At 37.0% G+C, this 26,152-nt stretch overlaps 1 protein-coding gene across 1 annotated transcript in view; it reads right to left on the bottom strand.

The window, feature by feature from the left end:
- Positions 1–26,152, bottom strand: part of NAV3 (neuron navigator 3) — a gene marked incomplete at its 5' end in the record, with an annotated part of 387,240 nt that overhangs the window by 48,038 nt on the left and 313,050 nt on the right. Inside the window, 8 exons of the mRNA XM_083365121.1 lie at positions 3,349–3,401; positions 5,073–5,261; positions 7,562–7,719; positions 10,018–10,059; positions 14,246–14,734; positions 16,502–17,210; positions 17,813–18,089; positions 19,103–19,187. Coding sequence (XP_083221247.1) covers positions 3,349–3,401; positions 5,073–5,261; positions 7,562–7,719; positions 10,018–10,059; positions 14,246–14,734; positions 16,502–17,210; positions 17,813–18,089; positions 19,103–19,187 — 2,002 coding nt within the window. The remainder of the gene's footprint in view (positions 1–3,348; positions 3,402–5,072; positions 5,262–7,561; positions 7,720–10,017; positions 10,060–14,245; positions 14,735–16,501; positions 17,211–17,812; positions 18,090–19,102; positions 19,188–26,152) is intronic.

The raw sequence follows: 26,152 nt of genomic DNA, 5'->3' as shown, positions 1-26,152 counted from the left end.
ACCTAGGCTGCTGAGATAATGATTTCAATATAAATTATAGTTGGGGAATTTTCTTCTTCCATATTTGTATTTTCTTTGTATTTATTTATTTTTAGTATCTTTGAGGGTGCAGGGTCTATGATAATTGGTTTGATAATTTCAAAACATTTATAACATTTTAGGGTTTTTTTCAATATATAATAGCTTGTGTTAATGCAGGGTCCCCAACCCCCAGGCCATGGCCTACTACCGGGCTGTGGCCTATTCACAACTGGGCCATGGGCCGGTGCACATGTGCGCTCATGCAGCTCAACTCGCGTGAGCAGTGGGCCGGCGCACATGTGCATGCAGCTCAACTTGCAGTTGAGCTGGGTGTGCATGAGTGTGCGTGCAGGCCTGCTGTTCGCACAAATTAATATCCTTACTGATAATCATACATGATGCAGAAATATATTTATTACTGAAATTGAGGTGCTTAGGCTAAGATACCCAAGAAAAAGCTGTGAAAACAATGTCTTAGGAAAACATCTCAAAGCTGGGTTGGTAAATATAAGAAAAAATGCCACACAACCACAACTATTTTAATTTACTGACTGGGGAAAAGACAGTAAAAATAAAACTTGCATTTATCTGTAGCAGAACATCCAGATTCAGCCATAGTTTCATTCCATACAGCATTAACTTTGTTAACTCTCAAGCTCCTCCTTCCGTTATATATTCAAGATGGACAGTATTTCATATTTATTTGTCATGTATACAGTATGTAGGGGTGTGGTTCTATACATATGTTGTATACAGTGTGTTTAAGTGTGTGTCATTTATATGTTTCACTTTGACAGCGGGAAAGTAAATTCATTTTTGATGTGTGCCATTGTGCCCACAGTAAAAAAAAAAACAACAATAAAGGTTACCTTATCTTATCTTATTTAGAAAATGTAATTTCATCCATATTGATGTCAAAAATCATGGAAAAAAGGACTTACATTGTATATGTTTCTACCATGTTTGTGACCTCAAGGAGTCAGTAACTATATTTTTCAAAAATTGGGCATCCAAAGTACCAGATAAGTGACTTTAATATGCAAGGAAGGCTTTGATGAACAAAAGTATTTCTCCAGTGACTGGATCCCAGTTTACTTTAAAAATATACATTCACATTGGGTGTAACCAAGTAATTTATCTACGGTAGGTAGCAGATTTTTAATCTTGAAATACCCAAGTTTAAAGAATGAAGTGTACAATGACATTTTAGTGATGATCTGTCATAATTTCATATTGCTTGATACATATAAACTGAAAACAAACTTCCTCCATAAGAAAAAAAATATTACTAATAATTAAAAACGCCTGCAACCTGGCTCACCATAAATCATTTTATACCAGGTTTGAAAATTGGTCTGTCAAAGCAATGATGCAATTTCCTGCATTGGCAAACCTCTTTTAGTACAAGAAAAGCAATCTACTGAGTGACCAATTACTGTGCCACTTAATCTTTAAAGTGCACAAAAACAAGCCAGAAAGGTACAGCACATCAGATATCAGCAGCAAACAATTTTGAACAACATGCTGTCATGGAAGCAAGTGTGTAGTGGGGTGCCCCAGGCCTCTGTTCTGGGCCCAGTGCTCTTCAACATCTTCATCAATGATTTGGATGAGGGGATAGATGGGGAACTCATCAAATTTGCAGATGACACCAAGCTGGCAGGAATAGCCAATACTCCAGAAGATAGGCTTAAGATACAGAAGGATCTGGACAGACTCGAACACTGGGTACTATCTAACAAAATGAAATTCAATGGTGAAAAAAGTAAGATTCTACATTTAGGCAGGAAAAATCAAATGCACAGGTATAGTATAGGTGGTACCTTGCTCAGTAGTAGTAACTGTGAGAGAGATCTCGGAGTCCTAGTGTACAATCACTTAAATATGAGCCAGCAGTGTGCTGCAGTTGCCAAAAAAGCCAACACAGTGCTAGACTGCATTAACAGAGGGATAGAATCAAGATCATGTGAAGTACTAATACCACTTTACAATGCCTTGGTAAGGCCACACCTGGAATACTGCATCCAGTTTTGGTCACCACGATGTAAAAAAGATATTGAGACTCTAGAAAGAGTACAGAGAAGAGCAACAAAGATGATTGGGGGACTGGAGGCTAAAACATATAGGGAACGGTTGCTGGAATTGGGTATGTGTAGTTTAATGAAGAGAAGGGTGAGGGGTGACATGATAGCGATGTTCCAATATCTCAGGGGGTGCCACAAAGAAGAGGGAGTCAAGCTATTCTCCAAAGCACCTGAAAGCAGGACAAGAAGCAACGGATGGAAACTAGTCAAGGAGAGAAGCAGCCTAGAACTAAGGAGAAACTTCCTGACAGTTAGAACAATTAACCGGTGGAACAACCTGCCTCCAGAGGTGGTGAATGCTCCAACACTGGAGGTTTTTAAGAAGAGACTGGCCAGCCATTTGTCTGAAATGGTATAGGGTTTCCTGCCTGAGCAGGGGGTTGGACTAGATGACCTCCAAGGTCCCTTCCAACATCTTCTTCTTCTTCATCATCATCATCATCATCATCATCATCATTATTATTATTATTATTATTATTATTATTATTATTATTATTAAATAGGGAAGGAAGGAAAACAACAAAAGATTCCAGAAAAGGTTCAGTAAAGCAAGGGCATACTGTTTCTGAAACCACAAAGAAGGTGTTACATTCAAACAGCAGTAAGAAATTTTTATTCTTTCTTAAACTGTCAGGTATTAATGTGTTTTCTTTTTCATATGCAAAAGTTTATTAATTGTTTGAAAAATGCAATTTTTGGAAAAGAAAAGGAAAATAATAAGTAAAAGGTACAAATAAAGAAATAAAGAAGAGAAGAGGAGAAGAGAAAAGAAAAGAAAAGAAAAGAAAAGAAAAGAAAAGAAAAGAAAAAGAGAGAAATGGCTTCCACTCTTCTTAACAGCAGTTACAAGTACATTTGAATTTACCCTCTCTCTCTGTTAAGTCTACAAAATAATCTCCTTTCTATAATCTATGCTTTCTAATCATCAAACTCATAAATCAGAAGTTCATTCTTTTCTCTTTTCAGCCAAAAGTTCATAAAGGATTTCTAGTCACTAATACGTCATTGTCTTTCCTCTAATCAAACAAGTCATTTTTTTCCATCTCTGCTAATTCTGTCATCTTCACCAGCCATTCCTCCATAGTGGATATATCAGAATCTTTTTATTTTCTTTTCATTTTTGTGCATATAATAATATCACAGCAGTTATCAATTCAAATGTTATTGTATTTTCAAGCCAATCTTAAAAACCATACACAGAATCAACAACGCCCAAGAGTTTTAATATACGTTCAAGACTCACTGTGGAGTAAAGAGAAGAAGTGCTGGACACTAGCGATAATGAGGATCCATGTACTAAAACAGAAACACCGAAGTTGGTATTAGAATAACATTGATAAAGCAATAGGAGTGATTGCCAGTCAAATTCAATAGCATAACATCTCTTTTTAATTCCAAAGAGAAAACTATTGCAAAAATTGCCTGTTTAGAAATATATTTTTATTCCACACAATGATTTTTCTATGCTTAAAAAAACACTTGTACACAGAGACTTTAGTAATACATTGCAGTTTTGCTAGTAAACAAAAATCATCGTTTATTTTGCTCTGATAGGTGAAGCAATTTTTGGTACGGCAAATACAGAAAATGTCAATTGCCGAATAGATCCTACATTTCATGGAAGATAAAAGTTATTGCTAGGCGGGCAGCTTCCACTGTAAATGAGATGGATTCCAATTGGAAAGTATCACTCTGATAACACACAGCATATGAAAGCGATTTTAAGTTGCATGTGCAGCTTAGGATAAAATGAGACATAGCAATCACACTTAACAATTAGCATTTCTAAAAAGCAAATATCAAAAATTCAGATGAAAACTTTGTTGGATTAAAAATTTGGTCCAGGTTGGAATTATTATAGAACAGAGAGGGATATAACCCTTTGCATCTCACTGAACCCTAGTTTATACTGAATTCCCATGCCTGTTATTTATTTCAGAGAAAAAAAGCATCCATTGGTGTGAATTGTTTGCAATGCAAATAGCAAGTGTTGAGGCCCATGATAGCCATAATAGGAGCCTAGGGCTGCCCTTATTGCAAGTTGCCCTGCTCTTTTAACCCAGAGTGTTGCTAATTTTTCGCACACTATTAGGCCTCTATGAAACAAAGCCACTTGGGTCATTGAAGGGATGTGATTTTTAAGTTTTGTTATCACTAGTATATATGCTAGCCAATTCATTTTGCTGAAAACAGAACAAAATGAGCTTGGATTGCTCCAGGTGCCAGAACTGAGTGCTTATTAGATCTGGGATGCTGAAAAAACAGAACTTTCTGAAAAACAGAAAGAACACTTTAATGTAAACAAAAACAATGTTTTTTGTATAATCATGCAATGTGTGTGTAAGGAATCAGCACTTATAATGAGAAAATCAGGTTGATCAGCATCAGGATGATGAATATAATACAGATTGATTTCATTTTATATGATTTTGATTTGATTAAAAGTCTTCAGCAACTTGGTAACAGGTGTGATTATGAATAACTGTCCAAGGAAGAATCAGAAAAGGTAAGTGTATAATTGTTGCAACTTAACAAAGGAAAGTGATAAAATGATGAAAATATTCATGAAAGACAGAATAGGCCTATTGTATTTAGGAATGTGTTGATTGTAATTATTGGTAAACTAAACTTAAGAGTATTGCTATGTTTCCAAAGGCTGTTGAACTATGAAAGTAAGAGTGATTTCCAAGCAGATAGGAAACAAAACAATAATCAGTTAAAATCTATGTTTCACTTCTAATATATCTATAAATTCCAGTTATGGCAGGGGTGTTAAACTGCTGGCCTGCAGGCCAGACACGTCATCTGGAAGCCGCACACCCCCCATTGCCGGCAATGGCAAAACCACCTTGATACATTGCGCAACGTAATGTGACGTCATGAGTTTGATATGTCTGAATTATGGCATGGCTTAAACTCTGAGTAATACAACAATTGTTCATTCTACATTGCTTTATATCCTCTTACCTTCTTCCATGCTATCTCTGAATGAACCAGAATGACTAATTGCACGTGGTCTGTCCTCTAAGGATGTAGCACTACCACACAGCTGAGAATCATCATAGAGATCAAAAGAAGAATCTTGTGCAGGGTTGCTGTTTGACCTCATCATACTAGGTCCAGGAAGTTTGAACTGGGATAAATTTGTTGGACTTACTGCAATATCAAACAAAAAAATAATAAGTTTGTGGGAATGCTATGTATATTCTAGACAACATCTGTTGAATGAAGTGACATATCTTTTATAAACAATTAAAACAATTTCTAGGATAAATTTAACTTCATGGTTAGTATAGTATAGATTGTGGCTGTAGGGTCAAATGTGGCTTCACATTTTTAGATGTAGTTCCAGAGGTTCTTAACAAAACTTTTTTTTCAGAATTAAATGGTAAATTATTAAATGAGGAACTATATTACTTGTAAGTAATTTTAATTACATATAAAGGTAAATAAAATTTATTTTTTCCATGGGCCATTTACAAGTAAACCTCTTGGACTAGGCAAAGTTGTACATATTTGACATTTTTTTCTTAGTTATAATTATCTAATATACCAAAGTGTATTTATATCCTAAATAGATGGCATTTCATAATTCCATGATACAGAGCTGTTTTTAACTATTATTTGAAATATATACTTCTTTCCTTTCCTTGTCAGGGAGATAAATCAAAACCTCATCAGAGGGTGATGAACCGTGGTTCATTTGATGCATGATGAACATCAGGTAAAAATAAAGAAACCCTGAAGCATATATTCTATTGTAAAAAAACTTTAATCAGGAAATGAAAGAAAGACTCAGAACTGACTACATGCTCTCTCTTTCTCAGACAGCACAAAGAGAAAAAGAAGTAATAAAAGGTAAACGTTTGTCTGGACATGCGCACATCATAGTAGATCCAGACATGAAACCAAAAACATAGCTGGACATGTGACAATCATCTTGGTTACAATGATAAGATTACAATGCAGCTGGCAGAAAAACAGAGTGAGACGTGCTGAGCTGACAAAACAGAAAAAACGCAGTGACATCCCCTTCTTTTGTCAGTAAAGCAGAACTCAGATAAGACACATTTTCTGACGCAGATACTCGTGCTGGGCTGCAGGAAGTGGCTTGTTCAGCATATCAGCAATCTGATCATGTGTAGGCACATACTGCAGTTTTACAAAACCTTGTTTGACTACTTGTCTTATATTCTGATAACGGATGTCAATGTGTCTAGACCTTGAACCTGTAAATCGTGTTTCAGATATATAAACCACAGATTCGTTATCTTCCATCACAGTGATCAGTCAAATCGGCTGTGTCCAGATATCTGTGACTAAAGCATCAAACCACATTAGAGAATTACATGCATCTGAAACACAAGCATATTCAGCTTCAGTAGATGAACAGGAAACAAAATTCTGTTCTCCAAGACGTGTAGCAGATGCGAGCGGGGTCTGTAAACTGGAAGGGAGATATCTCTGTGAAATGATTGTCTCCTCTTCAGCAGATGGATAACGAGCTTTCTTCTTCTTGCCCTTTTTCTTTGGCATATTGCAGCAATTAATCACAGTGTTCCTCAGTCACTGAACTAATTGCCTATATGCTTATCAGCATCAAAAAAACCAAACCAAACCCTGCTACCATGTCAGGGAGATAAGTCAAAACCTCCCTATCAGAGGGCGATGAACCGTGGTTCATTTGATGCATGATGAACATCAGGTAAAAATAAAGAAACCCTGAAGCATATATTCTATTGTAAAAAAACTTTAATCAGGAAATGAAAGAAAGACTCAGAACTGACTACATGCTCTCTCTTTCTCAGACAGCACAAAGAGAAAAAGAAGTAATAAAAGGTAAACGTTTGTCTGGACATGCGCACATCATAGTAGATCCAGACATGAAACCAAAAACATAGCTGGACATGTGACAATCACCTTGGTTACAATGATAAGATTACAGTGCAGCTGGCAGAAAAACAGAGTGAGACGTGCTGAGCTGACAAAACAGGAAAAATGCAGTGACATTCCTTCCTCCCTTGCACACAGGGAATTATCACTTGAAAAGTTGGTTTCCAGGTCTATTGTATCTCGTCTCGCCTCCTGCTTGGAAGAAACCCACTACACAACACCAAGGATCTTAAGGGGAAGACCATTGATCCTTTTAATATTTCTTTAGAGAAAGCAAATTTATCATCTTTTTTCACACTGGATCACATAATTTGTTAAAACAAGCCACTCTTACCAGTGTTTGCTTTGGAATATATAGATAAAACATTTCTGAAGGGCTCAACTTATGGGAAAATAATGCACAGATAGGTGAAAGAGAAAATTTTGCACAAAACAGCAGAATCTGTAACTGACATGATAAAACTTAATCTGCAAACACATATGAATTACTTTTGTCAAATTAATGGAGGATATTACTCTGCAAAAAATAGAACAAAATAACAATGCAAATTATTTCTTCCTACCTAAATTAGAGAAATATTTGCCAGTTGCAGAGGAAGACATAGCTGTAGGCGATACCAGGGGAGACTGATTTCCGGTGTCTTGGAGCCCTCCAGTAGAATGTGAACGCAGCCACTCTTTCCCTTCCTCTTGACCAGCCTGACGAGAAGATGGAGTATACCTGAAACAGATGACCATGGACAAATTAAAAATATTCACATGCTGTATGCAACTAATTGCAACAACACCTACCTAAAGATTAGAGACAATTAGCAAATATCACCTTCAGGTCAGATGATTTTTAATAGAATATTTGAAGTAAATATAACCCAAGAAAAAGACAGACAAATCATTAACAGAGAGACAATTGGCATCTAACAGAAAATCATGCAGAGCACATTGTTCAGAAAACATTTTAACAGAATCTGAATTCAAGCATAATGACATATTTAAAAAATAATTGGTGGTGAAAAGAAAACCGTGCTCAGTTCTTGTGTAATGATTGCTAGAGGAGCAAAAATGTACAGATAAAGTTGAAAGCAATGAGAATAGAACAACACTATAAAAAGAAATGATTGGGGTTTGTTAGTGATGATGAGAAATCTTATGGAAAAAATGCCTTATTTGTCCACAGAGTGATCCTGAGATACCATTCTACCACTAAATGGATCGATATAAGAGGTGAAAAAGAAATACTCTCTTGTGAAGAAGTGTGTTTGCCAAAACCAAAAACTTAATGTCCCAAAGACTTTGCGGGATTGCTGCCAAGGACAAAAATGTATCTCCAACAGTATAATAAGAGCCCACATTGTCACAAAGGCTTAGAAAGTGTTCAGTGACGTACAATAGCTAATAAGTACATAAGGTACTTAAGCAGTCAGATTGCAAATGTAGTGCTTACATTTCATATACAATCAAATATCTTGCAAATTTTTTTTAAAAAATTAACATTTTAAAAACCAGTGCTGTGATTTTCCCAAAGCCTATTTTTAAAACTAGACTTTGCATCTGCTGTCTTTTGCCTGCACATAAAGCTTGTTCTTGCTGTAATAATCAGAACCATTTCTGCATATATGTGGAAACAGACTGTTAGACTGCTAGACTTTGATAATACTTGATCCAAGGGTGGGGACAAGGTTTGCTGAGGTGAGTATATTCATTAAACTGAATAGTATTGATGCTATTTTTCTACTGTCAAATCTACTTGAGATTTACTAAGCTCAACTGATTATTACTTAATAATATGCATCGCAAAAAAAGAAATATTTTATTGCAATCTAATATTTCAGTTACTTGACAGTATACTACTAATGTTAGTCTTAATGTCAGATTTTAATTGACTGATAGCCAAGAACAAGGAACACATCATATATACTGGCCCTGATAATTTTCACAGGAATTGACTGTTTATTTTTCTTTAACAGAACTGAAGATAATGTCTTCAGATGAAGAAAAAGAAAGATGGCAAAACTCTCATTGGATTCTAGAAGGCATAATACATGTTCTACCAATTGCAGCAAAATTATTTTCAATAAGCAAAAGCGTAGGTGCAACTGTAACTGATTCTTTCTTAAAAAAAAATTCCACCAGTCTCCTTGGAAAACTTTATATGCAGCTTCAAGAACCTGGCAATTCAGTGAAATATAGCTCCACAGCAGTAGGAGAATGTTGTATCCTTTCTACTGAAAATATTATTATTGAAAACTTTGGGAAACTAAGCAGTAGTTCTTTCTCTCTGAGAGTCAGTTTAAAGCCAGAAGTAAAGTAAGACTGTAGGATTCAATAATCAGCACGATTGTGGTAGTAGATGGCTATTTTTAATTTGAATAAGAAATTAGTTTGTAAGGATTCAATCTGTAAAGAACAGAAAACTATGAGCAGTGGGAAGTCGTATGTCTCTAAAGTGACATTTAAAGCAAACTCTAGGTTCTTGTTTCAGATGAATTTGAGGAATCAGTGAAATTGTTTTGATCAAACAAATTGCATTTTTAGTGTGTTGCATATAAGGAAGGTAGACTCTAGATCAAAAATAGGACCTGCCCAGTGAATGTCTAAAAGCTGTGGAAGAACATTTGAAGGATTATTGCAAAACATTTGTGGTAAAAGGACCATACTTGGACAATTAGACTTAGATTGTCAAAGGATACCACCCAAAGCAAAATTTGAAACTTATTTGGAAGTTCCTGTGAAACAATTGAGTAATTCTGGGGGGAAAAACATTTTCAGCTATGAAAATCTGTTAGGTAAATATACAGGTTATTAGAATTGCTGAGGATGCAGCCTACAAATTATTCTTATTCTCCTCATTGTCAAAGAGAGAAAATATTTTAACTTTTAAAAAACCTAGTTTCTAAACATAAATGGAAGTACTATTAGTTGTTCATTATAGCTTACACAATAACAAGAAAAGGTTGATGTATTATAGAGAGAAGTTACAGAACAGAAAAACAGCAGTCATGCTGAATAAAATATCATATACCTTAATCCCTTTTTGGGCAGTGTATTTCTGTCAAGCTGCATGCTGTTAAAACAAAGAAAACCCCTAAAGACATACAGTAAACAGAATACTTCAAAATTAAAAGGTCTGAAAAGGTTTGACTTGCAGATACTGTATTTTAGAAAAACTATTTTTAATGGAAAATGTCAAATCTGTAAATGAGGTGTGCAATACTGTACAAAGATTATCCCTCACTTTTCAGTAACAATGGTCTATTCTTAGATTTTTACAATGTTGAAATCATATTGCTATATGTAGCTTTAGTTGTTATCTAATTCAGATTCTTATATTCTTTGGGAGGGATGTCTGGATAATACAGATGGCATAATTGTCTGATTTCAATTCATTGTGCTAATGTGATTTCTTTCCATAAGCATTAGTCTAATATCTACGTAAGTCAGGACTTTTCAAAAGGCAAGTTCGTTCACAAGATGTAACTGCATAAAATGCCTAATATATCTTGCTATTTCCAATTCTCATGAAATATGAAGATAGAAAATGACTGAAAGTTTACCATACCACTCTGCAAATGTACTTATGTTGATAGGACAGCCTAAACAAATGAACTGGGCTCAGTTATGATTTTAATGTAAGCCAGGATGGTTTCTGAATCTAGATTTTCTCTCTCTCTACATCTGCATTTGAAAACCAGGATCATAGATAACACTAAGAATCAGGTTGAAAGTTGAACACTAATCATGTGGAAAGGTCATAATTTTTGTTGCAATGAATTTTCTAACTAATGAACAAATCAATCAATAATAAGCTAAACCTCCTATATAGAAAACAAAAATAAATATTTACTGAAAACAATAATCTAGACTTGTATTATTAAAATGCCATAGATTTTTCTTATGTTTTAACATTACATTGTTTCTAACAGCTTACAGTTTTAATTTATAAAAACAATTTAAAAAATAGTGTCAGTGTATTTTTTTCAAAACACACTATAATGTAGAACTTCATTTCTAATATCTAATGTGGTAGGTAAAATATCTGCTTTTTTGGATCTCCTGACCTAAGAAATAAAAAACCTACCTCTTTCTTGCTAAAAAAAAAAACAACCCAAACAAAACCAATTGTCTGTCATCATGTAAACACAAGTAAAGCTTTCCTTATACTTGAACAGCCCACTTTTTTATACTGAAAATTAATTATTTGGAATTATAGTTCCCATATCAAAAAAAATCTGTTGGATTACTGTGGTATCCTTAGTGCCAAACTTGGTTTGACAATGCAAAGACAAATTGACAAATGAAATAATAAAATCTGTACCCTGAGCTGTGGACCACTTCACAGTGTATATGAAAAATAACTAAATAAATCATATTTATATTTTACTTGAACAGCAATGAACAAGTGACCGCTAAATCTGAGGACCTGTCTGTCAAGAGACAAACTTCTCCTATGGCCTAATGCTACACCTTTTTCTTGATAGCATGAGAGTAAGGGATCAAGGACTGCACTTAACATTTGGAGGGACACCCCCCCCAAAAAAAAATCTGTTTGCAAAAACTAATGGCCTGGATGGACATAGAAGCTATAATCTGTACATGTACCTAGTTCATTATTGACCAATATTTGGCTTAGGGTATGAATGGCAATGTCGTATTTAAACTTCTCAGTGGAAAGATTGGAAAGGGAGAGGAATTTTGTAGAGATGGAGGACTGTCCCTATGTATTTATTAAGAGAAGATGTAGCATAACACATATGGCAGATCTTCACACAGAAGAGGATCAAAAGTTAGCCAAAATGTATCTTTTAATATTGACTGCAGGTCTTGCCCAGAGCACATCTTGGGGGAAAAACATACCAAGCTCAAGGCTAATAATAATAATAATAATAATAATAATAATAATAATAATAATAATAATAATAATAATAAAGTTGGAAGGGACCTTGGAGGTCATCTAGTCCAACCCCCTGCTCAGGCAGGAAACCCTATACCATTTCAGACAAATGGCTGGCCAGTCTCTTCTTAAAAACTTCCAGTGTTGGAGCATTCACCACTTCTGGAGGCAGGTTGTTCCACTGGTTAATTGTTCTAACTGTCAGGAAGTTTCTCCTTAGTTCTAGGTTGCATCTCTCCCTGACTATTAGATTAATCAGCAAGGTATAAGGGCAGGTACCATAGGAAGACATACAGGAATTAACACCTCCAGAATCCTAAAGCATTTAGATGACATAAAACCTGGCCCTGTAGATAGAGGAAAATCTACAGAGATGCCAGGGCAATATTCTGTAGCAAAACCAAGGAGTTCAAGAAAGAACCTTTAAGATCTGAAAGGAGATAGATCACAACCCTGATCACTCGGCCTGGCTGACTGAAAGAAAATTTTAATTAAATAAATTTTTAATTTACATTGGGAATAACTTTTACAAGAAGGGTGGGTCCCAAACAGTTAATTGTGTCCATTAAGTTTTGTTCATAATCCTAAAATGAACATAAAAGGGATACAACTAAAAAAACATACTTTTTTCCTTGACTGGATGTGATAGAAATATTAACTATTAAAAATATTCACTATAGCATCTTATTAGTTTATTTATTTAACAAATTTATATAGCTGCCCAACTCACAAAACATGACTTGGGTGGCAATTTCTTAGTAAAAGACACCGTATTGCACCAGATATGTCAGGAATACAACTGAATACTAAAATATTTACTCTAATAGTAGTAATAATTTATTACACTATAATAAATATTGTAAATATTCAGTTGTATTCATGATATATCTGGTCAGGAGAAAAAATCCTATACAATTAAATAATTGTTTTCTATGAGTGTAAGCCATTCAGTCCAATATAACTGTCATCCATTTGCTGAATACTGAAGTATTCCAGCCTGGAGCAGAAGAGAAAATGGTTTTTTGCCTAGTATGTCTTCAGAGATTTCTATGAGAAATATTGCAGCCTGTGCCTGGACAGCTTACGCAGCTGTTACTGTGGATCTTTATGCTGCTTGCTTCATTGTTCTCTGACATTTTTGAAGACAAATATAGCCTAAATCTACAAACACAATCAATAGTCTGAAAATCAGAGGTACTCCAAGAAGAAACAAAGCATTGGTGTATGCATGTACACCACACAAATTCACACAATATAATACATAGAAATATTGTGAACTGAAGAACTGAGTACATAGTACATAGTTTCATGATGAGTCTAGTGGGAATCTCATATTTGTCAAGAACACATCAATTTGTTTTTGGGCTCACAAAGACTTGACACAAATTAATAACTTAGCACAATCACAAGGAGATGTCTAAAAGTTCTCATTCTTTTACTATGTTTACATTCAAACAAACCATATAAATGCTACATTCAGACTTTCCCAACCTGGTCTCCTCTAATCAATGATATATACAAAAGGCTAAATCACCCTGCTTTTTAGAACTGACAAGAGGTTTGCAATTCAAATCTTCTATATATTATGAGTGAGCAAAGGTTGTTAAAACTTATGAAGCTGAATTGCTTACTTATTGATTTTTCCATAAAAAATTATTATATTTATTTTATAATATATATATTGTATACTTTTTAATAATAAAGTATTATATAATAATAATAAAGTATATATATATATATATATATATATATATATATATATATATATATATATGTATGTATGTGTGTGTGTGTATATATATATGTGTGTGTGTGTGTGTGTGTGTGTGTGTGTGTGTGAAACGCTTGTTAACTATTCAGAGAAGAGATTACTTATATCATGCTTCGCCACAGTCAGAAGACAGCCATTTTGTAGATTCTGCCCAAATTCCATGCATTAATATAAAATAAGCTATAATTTATTAAGCACAATTATACTGTTACATATAATATACATTGGCCGGGTTAAATTACTTGGATTATTCTCTTTTTGCAATTTTGAGAATGATCTAAGCAAATGAAGGAAGCCATGGTAACTATTAATTTTATTAATGTCATCACTATTTTCTAAATGTTTCCCAAGTATCTTAATTTCAAACAACCATAATTTAATAGATTCTATAGACAGAATCTATTGAATGAAATAAAGAATTCTTAGGCTTTTTTCATTCCTTAGTTTTTCAGAGTGTCCACTTGCCCCCAATCTCAAATACGACTCTCTCTCTCTCTCTCTCTCTCTCTCTCTCTCTCTCTCTCTCTCTCTCTCTCTCTCTCTCTCTCTCTCTGTGTGTGTGTGTGTGTGTGTGTGTGATTAACTCACCTTTCTGAAAGAGTAGATCTGACACTTCCAGTCCTCATGAGCAGGCTCTGAACCTCTTGAGTGCTTGTGGTCAATCCAGAGAGGGAGCCATGATGACTAAGAGGGAGATCAATAGATTCAGAGCTGGTGTGGAGGCTAGTCATTGACTGGTAACTTGGTGTATCCTTACTACCAGCAGAAGAACTACTCAGGTTTGCAGCCCAGACAAGACCACCTGATGTGAAAGAATGGGCTGAAGCTGGACTTGAAGCCAAGGAGTGACTTAGGCCTACAACATCTGTATTTAAGTCCGAGGGCTTATTGAAGAGGGGGCTACTGCTTCCACTCTGCCCACCTGCACTGCCCATGCTACCTGTACCTGAAGATGGAGATTCCAGACTGCCTTGCCGAGCTAATGTGGTACTAGGGCTGGGCATGGCAGATGTAGGTTTCACGCCTTCTGTATTTGGTGCGGTGGCAGCTTTGCCGCTGGCTTTGGCACCAAATAACCTAGAAGCAAACCAACAACCTAAATGTTAGAAACCAAAGCTTCACATCACAATATCTGGAATATCAGTATATGGATACAGCTAGCTCAAGTTACTTCTACGTTTCTTATAAGAAAATCCATTTTGACTATGCATTATTAGATGTCATTTAAAAAATAATAATTCAAGAGCACTCATTCAAGCTTTGTCCTTTAAGAAATATGGATCTTCTTACAGAGAAAATAAATTCAACAATCTCTCTTTATCTAGATGCCTAAAAAGATTAAATGTTCATCAAACCCAACAAGTATTTCAAAAGCTTCATCAGAAGATATTTTAACAATTAAAGTATTACGGCATGATTACGGACAGCCAACAAATCAATATTTTTCTCAAATCTCAAATTAGGTACCAAATGCTAAATTCAGTTTCTTTCCATATGTATCTGTGTATATCTATGAAAGTTATTTTTATTTATCTCATTAAATTTATTCTACAAGCCCACTCCAGCAGTCTCCAACAGAAGAAAATAGATTTCTTTTGTAAACTGCAGAAAATTGCATTTCTAAAAGATCTAAAATTTATAGAAGATCTACACTTCTATAAATTCTGCAGGAAGGCTTTTCTAAATTTATAGCTTATTGAATGGCAATGAAAAACAATAAGCATCCAATTTATTTATATTGTAATAAAAGCCACAGTGGTAAGCAATTCCTAAATAAAATGTTGTATTGGTGACTGGCCACAAGAGGGTAGTCCCAGCTTTCTTTCAAGATATTTGTATTTTTTTTAGTAGAACAATTTGTATTGATTCTTGAGTCAGGCTTTAATATCCAGAAGTTGCCAATATGATTTAAAAATTTTATTCTTATTTTTTGGAGAACATTTCTGATGAAAGCACTGCTGTTTCAAAAAATCTCCAAATCAAGAGGGGCTTGCATATTTTTGCACAATCTTCCACATAATGGAATGATTAAACATAAGGAACATCATAGTTAGATATCTCAGGCATCTGCCATGGTTTCTACAACCCTGTCCCTACCTTATTAATATATGCTTTAAATTACATTAGTTTTCTTAAAAAGAAGTTAATAGGATGAAATTACTAGACTACCTTCAGTTTTTAAGGTTATGAAATTGCAATTCTACCATATATGGGATCCTTAAGACTATGATAGTCCTAATCAGTTATCAACCATCCAGAAGCAAGTAAAAGCAGGTTTCCACTTATGTTTTCTTAACTAGATGAGGAAAGCATTTACCGGGTATATAGATAACTATTCTATAGTAGATTTCACCAATTAAATTATATTGGTACAGGTCTTCTCCTGTCCTGTTAGGCATCCTGAATTGCAACAGCTGTTTATAGACAATCTGTTATATTTTTCTGTTCACTGAACATCTGATGAGCATTTCATAGTTTCCAAATAAATTGATTGCAGCTATTTGTAGATGTCAGACCAACTTTTAACCTAATTGGAAGTTCCAAAATTATTTTGTTAGTCAATATTTTGTTTTAAATGTTGCAAAGATATAAGTTGGGAGTCACAGTTTCACTCCTTCTGTAAGGAAGATGGGTGGTTTCAAAATTTGATAAATAAGTAAAATAAAAATAGTTTGCCTAGGTTTTCAACATATTTCACAGCAAAGCTGTAATTGCTGTTATTGTATGAACTACCATAATTCTCCAAGGATCCCAATGGAAACCAGCTCCATAATACAGCTGTAGAATATCATCTCTTCTGAGAGGAGGCAAGTATCACAATAATTTTCATATAAAACATTTTACCTTCTAAATGTAGGTGAGGCAATATCTGGATATTTTGAACCTGGCTGTCTGAGACTTGGTGTTCCACAGGCACTAGCTGATGTTGGACTTGATTTGGGAGAACCAGACAAGGATACACTCTCAGAATCAGATATTGTCACTTTTTCTTTTTCTTTATCCGTCTGGTTGATGGTTACAGGACTTGATCGTCCTGAGCCAATCTTTGTAGGTTCCCTCAATTTGTTGGTGGCAGCAGCACCAGCAGACTTGCTGCTGACGTTAGAGTCGATGCTGCTGGTGCTAGATCTGTGTCCACCTCGGCCAGGAATCCCACTTGTGCTTGATTTTGAAGGACGTGGTAAACTTCGATACTGCAAAGTGGTCTTTGAACTCATATGTAAGACACCATCTTCTTGATTCTGAGAACCATCAAGACTGGTCTTTCTTCCTGCACTTGACTTTCCACCAATGGCTGCAGATTTAGGCATCTTCCCCAAAGTTGCCGAGCCACTTGTTATGGTCGCTCCACTTGCAGTGATTATTGTTGAAGAGCTGACTCCAGTTTTCTTGAAACCAAAGGAGCCTGTGGCTGTTGATCGGCCAATTCCAGAAGGGGGTTTTTTCCCTTCATCTCCACTGCTTTTTCCTGCATCTGAAGGGGAACGCTGGATGGAAGCTCCTTTCAGGGGAGTTTTTACTTTTTCAGAAGCTTTGGCATCATCTGTTTTTCCTAAAGAAGAGCACAATTGCTGCAGAAATCCATGTCTAGTAGGTTTCAGATTTTCAAGACATATATATATATGAGCAGAGGCCCATACGGCCTTTCAAACGCTGCAAAACACCTGTTTTTGAAGGGTTTGCACCATACCTTCAACTTTCTTAAGGTGAAGGCTACGTATAACTGGGCAGTAAACAACATGCCAGGGGGAAAGTTGAGGGCAGTACAAAGTTTCAATTTGAAGATATTCATAGGGAAATAGCCAGACACAATGGAGTCTTGACTCCTGAATGGAGAGGGAGACCCAATAATTGACAAGGAAAGATGAAAGGAGAGTTCCCCTTAATGGAAAACCTACCTACCCATCCCACAACTGCAAAGGAAATATGGCAATATTATACTCTATCATTATTCCCCACCAAATACTTCTGAACTATTGTTCAAGTGATACGCTTCAGTTATATAAATTATCTGTTTAATAAATCTAATATTACAGTATTGCTGGTTTTCTATACCCAGGAGCTAAACATGGACTTTTCCCATCTATTGAAGTTAACTAAGGCAACTTAGGGAACTACTAGTCTTACATGAAACACTTTCAATGCCTTTCCTACCAGGTGTTTTGATAGTACTTCCTCCTGTTTTGTGCCTAGATGATGTTGCTCCCACTTGTGCAGTCATGCCTCTTCTCCAAGAGCCTGTCTGAGAGATGGGAAGAGGACCTTTTTGCCCTCCTTTCTCAGCCTCCTCAAGCAATCCAGGAGGATGGGTCCTCCACTTGCCACTGTTGTCAAGATTACTCTCAAGATCTTCCTCTGGCTTCTTCAGTTCTTCACTGCTCCCCCAAGGTTCTCCATCAGTTACCGAACGTTTTTCAGAATCTGTCTTCAGCTACCAAAAATAAATATCATGAAATGAAATTAATTGAGGAAGGTTTTTTATTTCAGTCACTGCAGCCTGAGAGTACACGTTATTATTTACTTAATGTCTTACTCTGATCACCCTACTCTGACTGTTTTTATGGAAATGGTATTTGTATAACTGGTGCTAAGTACATTAACCTAACATTGAAAGTGACTAATAATAGATAACAAAAATTAATGCTGATTCTTGAGATTGTTTTCTTCATTACACCTAAGAATATGAGGATCATATATTTAATTAGCAGGTGAGCTTCACATTCAAATTGTGAAAGATTTTCAATTTGCCTACAAAACTGTCAGTACTGCAGTAAGTGGCTTGACAGGAACATGATTCTTAATTGACAAGCCATGTGATTGGGGCTAAATGTGTTTACTCAGAGATTAGTTGTTATTTCACACTCTGTTTATAACTAAGAGTGTGATATGCTCAGAAAGGACTCTGCTACATCTTTAAGCCTCAACCTTGCCTCCATATGCAGCACAGAACTTTGCCTTGGGTTGTTGAAAACATCGTGCTGTGATCAATAGAAAATGTAATCATGTCATTAAACTCCAGCAGTGTTTATGACTCTCTTGATGGGGGTGGGGTGGCGAATAGTTATACTTTTTTTTTGCACAGGAAGATCATGCACAGAAGGTGGCCCTTTGTTGCTTTGATTCAATTAATTGTTTCATTATGGTTTTATGACATGGCTGTACCAGAAGTTCTAATTATAATGACATGTCAGAAGAGATTTAGGACTATTATAATTCTAACAAAGAAAACAGTAAGAAAACCAAAGAAATAAACCGCACCACTCCACTCTGAAAACACTCTAGTAAAGAATTTATGTGTTTAACAAGTATGTTAAGAAAAAGTGACAAAGCATCCAAGTGGCTGTCTGGATTAAATATCCTATCCCAGCCAGAAAATTAAGAGACCTATATGGGTAGGTATATTTTTTTTCCTGAAGAAGCAGTACTATTAGAATAAGAACTGACCGATGATGTAGTATTGAGGTCATCTGTACTGATGTTATCCAAAGTATCACTGAGGCCACTGCTAACGGAACTGCTATCATCCCAACTGTTGGAGATAAAAACAATAAGGAAAAAAATAAATTAATATATCATCTATTCTCCCCAGAAACTGAAATTCGCTGATATAATTGATTTCATAGGTTGTTTACTCATTAAAAATATTGGTAAATATGCTAAATATGAACTTTATTGCTAAAAAGGCTTTGATTGTAAATAATTTACTGAAATATGCAGTTTCTATCTTTATCAAGACCTAGTATAAATGCCCACAGTAGGCTGATTCATAGTTTATTGGACTCATATTCTTTATGATATCAAGAAAGTTGCATTAATCAACCTTGGATTCTGGTTTAAATTTTATTACAGTATTAGTTTAGATTATTTCAACGCTTTCCCAGAAAATGGTGTGGGTTAATGTTAGGTTGGTTATTCTTCAAAAAAATAAACATAAATGAAATAAGATTCAAAGAATATAAAATTGTGCTACTTCAATTCTTCTCTGAAAGAGCAGTTGAAAGTGAAAATAATATCAATAGTAATATATTATTCTCATTCCACCATAGTTCTCTGTTTTGCACTCCAGGAAGTTTGCTTGATATAAATTAACATAAATTAACATAGCACTTTTCAATATCTTGCCATGTGGGTTTCAAGCCCATATTTCATCTTGCTTTCTATGGTTTTTTGACATTTTTTTTATTTTTATTTTTTATTTAATTAAATTTTTATACCGCCCTTCTCCCAAGGGACTCAGGGCGGTGTACAGGGCATATAATAAAAATACAAAACTACAAAAGTTAAAATAGAATTAAATTAATGCCCACGATAAAACAATAAAATATAGCAATATTTAAAACCCAAATTAATTCCCCATCAGGCCAGGCCAGCTTGTTCAAATAGGTGGGTCTTTAACCCGCGCCGGAAGGAGCGGAGATCCGGTGCCATCCGGAGCTCCACCGGCAGCTGATTCCACAAAGCCGGGGCGCCCACAGAGAAGGCCCTCCCCCTGGGGGCCACCAGCCGACATTCTCTGACCGGAGGCACCCTGAGGAGGCCCTCTCTGTGGGAACGCACTGGGCGGAGGGGAGTTGACGCCGGCAGCAGGTGATCCCCGAGGTATTCCGGACCCATGCCATGTAAGGACTTAAAAACCATCACTAAGACCTTGAACCTCACCCGGAAGACAACTGGTAGCCAATGCAGCTCACGGAGCAAAGGTGTAACATGGGAGTACCGGGAAACTCCCAAGACAACTCTCGCGGCCGCATTCTGTACCAGTTGGAGCCTCCGAGTGGTCTTCAAGGGAAGCCCCATGTAGAGAGCATTACAGTAGTCAAGGCGAGAGGTCACGAGCGCATGAGTGACCGTACACAGGGCATCCCGGTCCAGATAGGGCCGCAACTGGCGCACCAGGCGAACCTGGGCGAAAGCCCCCCTAGTCACAGCTGCTACATGTTCTTCCAAGGTAAGTCGTGAGTCTAGGAGGACTCCCAAGTTGCGAGCCCTATCCACGGGGGGTAACAACTCACCCCCCATAGAAAGAGATGGAACATTTTGAATGTCCCGGGATGCCGGAATGTACAGCCACTCAGTCTTGTCAGGGTTGAGTTGAAGTCTGTTCCTCCCCATCCAGACCCGAACCGCCTCCAGGCAACGGGACATCACAGCGAGGGCATCACTGGGGTGGTTTGGGGTCGAAAAGAAAAGTTGGGCATCATCAGCATATTGATGATACCCAACTCCAAAACCACGAATGATCTCACCCAGCGGTTTCATATAGATGTTGAACAGGAGAGGCGAGAGAACCGACCCCTGAGGAACTCCACAAACGAGAGACCTAGGGGCCGATCTCTGCCCCCCTGCCAACACCGACTGCGAGCGTCCCAGGAGATAGGAGGAGAACCACCGAAGGACCGTGCCTCCCACTCCCAATCCCCTGAGACGCCGCAGCAAGATACCATGGTCGATGGTATCGAAAGCCGCTGAGAGGTCTAATAGGACTAGGACAGAGGAACATCCCCTATCCCGAGCCCTCCAGAGATCATTCACCAGCGCGACCAATGCCGTCTCTGTGCTGTACCCGGGCCTGAAACCCGATTGGTACGGATCCAGATAATCCGCTTCATCCAGGGCCAAAGGGAGCTGATGCGCCACCACACTCTCAACAACCTTCGCAAGAAAGCGAAGGTTGGAGACTGGACGAAAGTTGTTCAACACAGCTGGGTCCAAGGCAGGCTTCTTGAGGAGGGGTCTCACCACCGCCTCCTTCAAGACGGAGGGGAAGTTACCCTCACTCAAGGAAGCAGATATCACCGCCTGGAACCAGCCTCGTGTCCTCTCCCTAGCTGCATAAACCAGCCAGGAAGGGCACGGGTCCAATAAACATGTGGTGGAGCTCAGCCTCCCCATAATCCTGTCCACTTCATCAGGGGTCACAGAATCAAACTCCTCCCAGGTAACATTGACAAGACCGCCCGTGTCCTGATCGCCAGACTCTGCCCAGCTGGAGTCCAAACCGGTCCGAATCCGAGCGATTTTATCCGACAGATGCTGACCAAACTCCTCGGCACGACCCTGCAAGGGATCCTCCCTCACCTCCTGATTAAGGAGCGAGCGAGTCACCCTAAACAGGGCGGCCGGGCGATTATCTGCGGACGCGATGAGGGTGGAGAAGTAATTACACCTCGCCACCCTCATCGCAGCGAGATAAGACCTAATATAGGTTCTTAACCGCAACCGGTCGGATTCGGATCGGCTGGACCTCCAGCAGCTCTCTAGGCCCCGTTTCCGACGCTTCAGCTCCCGGAGCTCCGCGGAGAACCATGGAGCTCGTTGGGATCTGCACCGGGTCAGGGGCCGCAAGGGTACAACTCGGTCCAGTGCCCCAGTGGCTGCCCTTTCCCAGGCTTCCACTAAGGCATCCGCCGAGTTGTGAGCGACGGAGGCAGGTGGGGATCCCAGCGCCGCCTGGAACCCATCAGGGTCCATTAAGCGCCTGGGACGGTACCATCTAATTGGTTCCGTATCCCCACGGCGGGGGGTGGTAAAACGGAAGACCAGCCGCAGGAGGTGATGATCGGTCCATGACAGGGGCATGATAAATGGAGAGCCCCCACCAAGATCATCCAACCATCGTCCAGATAAAAAAACTAGGTCCAGGGTGTGGCCTCCCTCATGAGTCGGTTCAGAAATTACCTGCGTCAGGTCCATGGCCGTCATGGAAGCCATGAACTCCCGAGCCAACTCAGATGACCCTCCCAGGGATGGTAGATTGAAGTCACCCAAAACTAACATTTGCCTAAAACTGGCAGGAATAGTTTTCAGTAATCTATAATCAAGGTAGACTTCTTCATAACCAGCATTATTGCTGTTCTTTGTCTATGGTAGTTTGTGATGGAAATTATAACCCAGCACATCCGGAGAACATCAAACAGGAAAGGCAAATGATCATTTGGAAGTCTAATATTAAGGATTTAATATAATCTAGAATTTCTCAAGGAGAACTATGGGGCATTGTTGCCTTTGGAATTCTTGACTGACACTACAATATGCACTTCAAGGTGATACTTTTGAATTCTATCTAAAAAGGTGAATTGACTAAGAATAAAGAGCAAGAATCCAATAAGCATTGATAAAAACATAGAAATAAATCAAATGCTAATAAATTAAGAAAAGATGATGAAGTGAATGAAGCAAAGAACCTTAATCTAATCCACAAGAAAAAGAAAGCTCTTGGCAGACATCCAAAAGTGTTTATTCAAAAGGCAACTGGACTTTCTTGAAAAAGTCCAGTTGCCTTTTGGAAAAGCACCTGTGGGACGACCATGACCTGGATGATTGAGAATCACCATAGACGTGTTAGCAGACATATATTTTCAGATTATCAACCTGTATTGGACATAACTGAATTCTCTTTAAAAATCAGGTTTGCTCCTGAATGACCAGATCTAGTTAAATCAGAAGTGCTTTTACACAGTTTAGATATAGGCCTTAGATCAGGGCTTTTCAACCTTTTCACAGATTGTACCACTTTTAGGACATGACAGTATTTGAGTACCACCAGTGCTTAGCAAGGTGTCAAAAACTTGATGACTAAAAAAAAAGGGGGGGGGTGGATTTTGGGTTTTACTGATTAGATTCATTTGTTGTTATAGAAATGCCTATTTTATAATATTATGGAAAAGTAAAAAGTTGAGGTTCTCCTCCCTCCCCACTTTTTCTTCAGAGGCTATAAAAGGAGGTGGTTTGGGTGGGAAAGGGAAAAAAAGACAACAGGGAAAGGTTTAATCCCTTTAAAGAAATGTAATTAGTTTTTTGTATAAATGTTTTATTAGGATTTTTTAACATAACATAAATCATTCAGTAATTTATAAAACAGAATGTTGTCTGGGTAACATTTATAAGACAGTCCTTAACAATTAATTTCTATTCCATATGTTAATTTCATTTGATTTCCCCTTTCCCCAAAGTATCTTTCTTTGCAAAACATTAGATTAAAACAATTTTCCTTATTTTACTTAACAACAGTTAAATATATAGTTTCAATTGCCTTATTATAAATCCTGTTACCGTGTTTATTTCAGTTTATTACTCCCCCCAAATTCTAAATATTCTTACAAGTGACAATCTTTTTAACACTTAACTATATTTACCTTGGTGGATTTCATTCTGTTTTTTCCATATAAACCCTCTCATGCTTTTATATTTCTTAATCAATAAGTAAAAAAGTAGAAAGAGAAAAGAAAAGAGAGAGACAAAAAAGAAGAAAAAAGAGAGAAAAAGAAGAAAAAGAAGAAAGAAAAGGGAGACAAGAAAAAAAAGACAAGAGCACTAACATACAAAAAATAACATATAACTTAAAATATGTATCCCTCCTAATTTGATATGTATTTATTCCCTCAATTTCTTATTCTTTTTGACCATAGCTAAAATGTATTTAATCTGTTTAATTTTTAAACATTCCATTCAATAGTTCTAATCATATAATCCTTTAACTCTCATTCAAAACACATTTTTATGCTTTTCTTATCGTCACGTTTAAATAACTAAAACATTTGCTTTTGTTTAAATCATTTCAACTTTTTTCAGAAAAAAACATATTATGTTAGTTAAGGGGGAAAAAATCATCCCTCTAAGAGCAGTGTATTTCAAAGTTTTTTTTTCCATTTCTTTAGCCATATTCAAACAAATGTTTCTTTTTAAAGTATTCTCCCTGGAAAGCTCCATCTTTTTTCTGAATTTTCATTTTAGTGTTTTTTCTCTGGCCATTGCCTTTTTTAATCAATATCTTTTGCTGTGTCGTTTGTTTCCCTAAAAGGAATTTTTTCTCATTCTTCTCCTTATCTTCAGAGTTGCTTACACATGTTGAAATATTTCCTAATATTTAATATTTGAATTAAATCATAATTTTTTATTTTATATGGTTCCATCTTCAAATCTCTATCCTCAGAATTATATTTAGTCATCTCTACTGTATTTTCCTGAGAAATTTCTTGAAGTGAAATTAGGTTAAAAATAAGTTGATTCATGCTTTCAAGGTTGTTCTGCATTTTCTTGTAGTTTAAAGTCATTGTCCTTTGAAATTTTTGCTGCTTATCATCTGTTTCCTTTTGTAATCATTTTATACTGTTCCATCTTTAAGTCTCTATCCTCAGAATTTTGTTCAGTCATCTCTACTGTATTTTCCTGGGAAATTTCTTGGAGTGAAATTAAATTGGAAATAAGTTGATTCACACTCTCAAAATTATTCTGGATTTCTATGTAATTTAGAATCATTGTCCTTTGAAATTGTTGTCGCTTATCATATGTTTACTTTTGTAAAGTATTCATTACTTCAGCTTTGTTATTCTCACTTTGTTTACACAGCTGCATTTTCTAAAAACTTTAAAGTTCAAAGAAAAAAAATCCTCATCCACCAGGCGGGTGTCAGCATTTGCTCATTTTTCATGTCTTTCTAGTCTTTTTCTCTAAAGGGTAAGTTTCACTGCTAACAAAAGGGAGGGAGCAGAGTCCCCCTCCCCCTTTCCTTCTTCGGAGATCTCTTATTTTGGGGACTTTCTTCTTTAGGAAAATAGGTAGGATAGAGAAAATCATTATTCTTATCCAGATTCAAGCATGCTGTTTAAGATCCGCTTAGTTTAATAGCTTATGACTTCCGTTGTTTCAGCTATGACTAGACATGAAGTTAGCCAACCTTTTCTTCTGTTGGTTTCTGGGAGGCTTCTCCTGGACTGTTTGGAGAGACTGCCATCTCTCCTAAGTCCCTGGGGTTTCCTTCCTTCATTCCACCCCTTCAGGGTGGGTTCTGGCCCCTTAGGGTCCACAAAAAAAAAAGAAATTTCAGCTGGAGGATTCAGCATTTCGAATTATCCAGCTGCTTCACTGAAAAACAGGAACTGGAAGTCCAAATGTAATTAGTTTTACCCCCTTATCTTGAGTCTGTCTATGGCTTTTAGAAAGTTTTCTTTGAAGGTAAACAGACTTAATTTAAGGCTAAAGCTTTTCACAATTGCTAGAGACTTTCAGTCTCAGATTGTGACACATGACACGCCTGAGGAAGCTTAAAGGGGAAAAAAATCTGGAGTTTATGTGTTTCTTTATTTTGTGAGCCTTTTTTTGCTTTGCACTTGATTCCTGTGTCTTTAAGGGTACAGGGAAGGGATTGTGGGGTGCGTGCAGTCTACTACACTGTGGAAAGAACTCAGAAGGGAGAGAGGAAGAAGGGCCCACCAGCTAGCTCAGGGGTCTACCAACTTAGCAACTTTAAACCTGTGGACTTCAACTCCCAGAATTCCTCAACCAGCTATGATGGCTGAGGAATTCTGGGAGTTGAAATCCACAAGTCTTAAAAGTGCCAAGTTTGAAGACCCCTGAGCTAGCTGGTAGTGGTGCATATTAATAAACATGGATAAATTTATCATACATTTATCAGTGCAAAGAGAAAGTGATTCACCAAAGGAACAGCCACCCAAACAATTAAAACTGGTACTTTTTCCTTTTTCCCTACAGTTT

Source organism: Vipera ursinii (genome assembly GCF_947247035.1).
Source record: "Vipera ursinii genome assembly, chromosome: 6".
Classification (NCBI taxonomy): domain Eukaryota; kingdom Metazoa; phylum Chordata; class Lepidosauria; order Squamata; family Viperidae; genus Vipera; species Vipera ursinii.
This window is presented reverse-complemented; position numbering and strand designations above follow the sequence as displayed.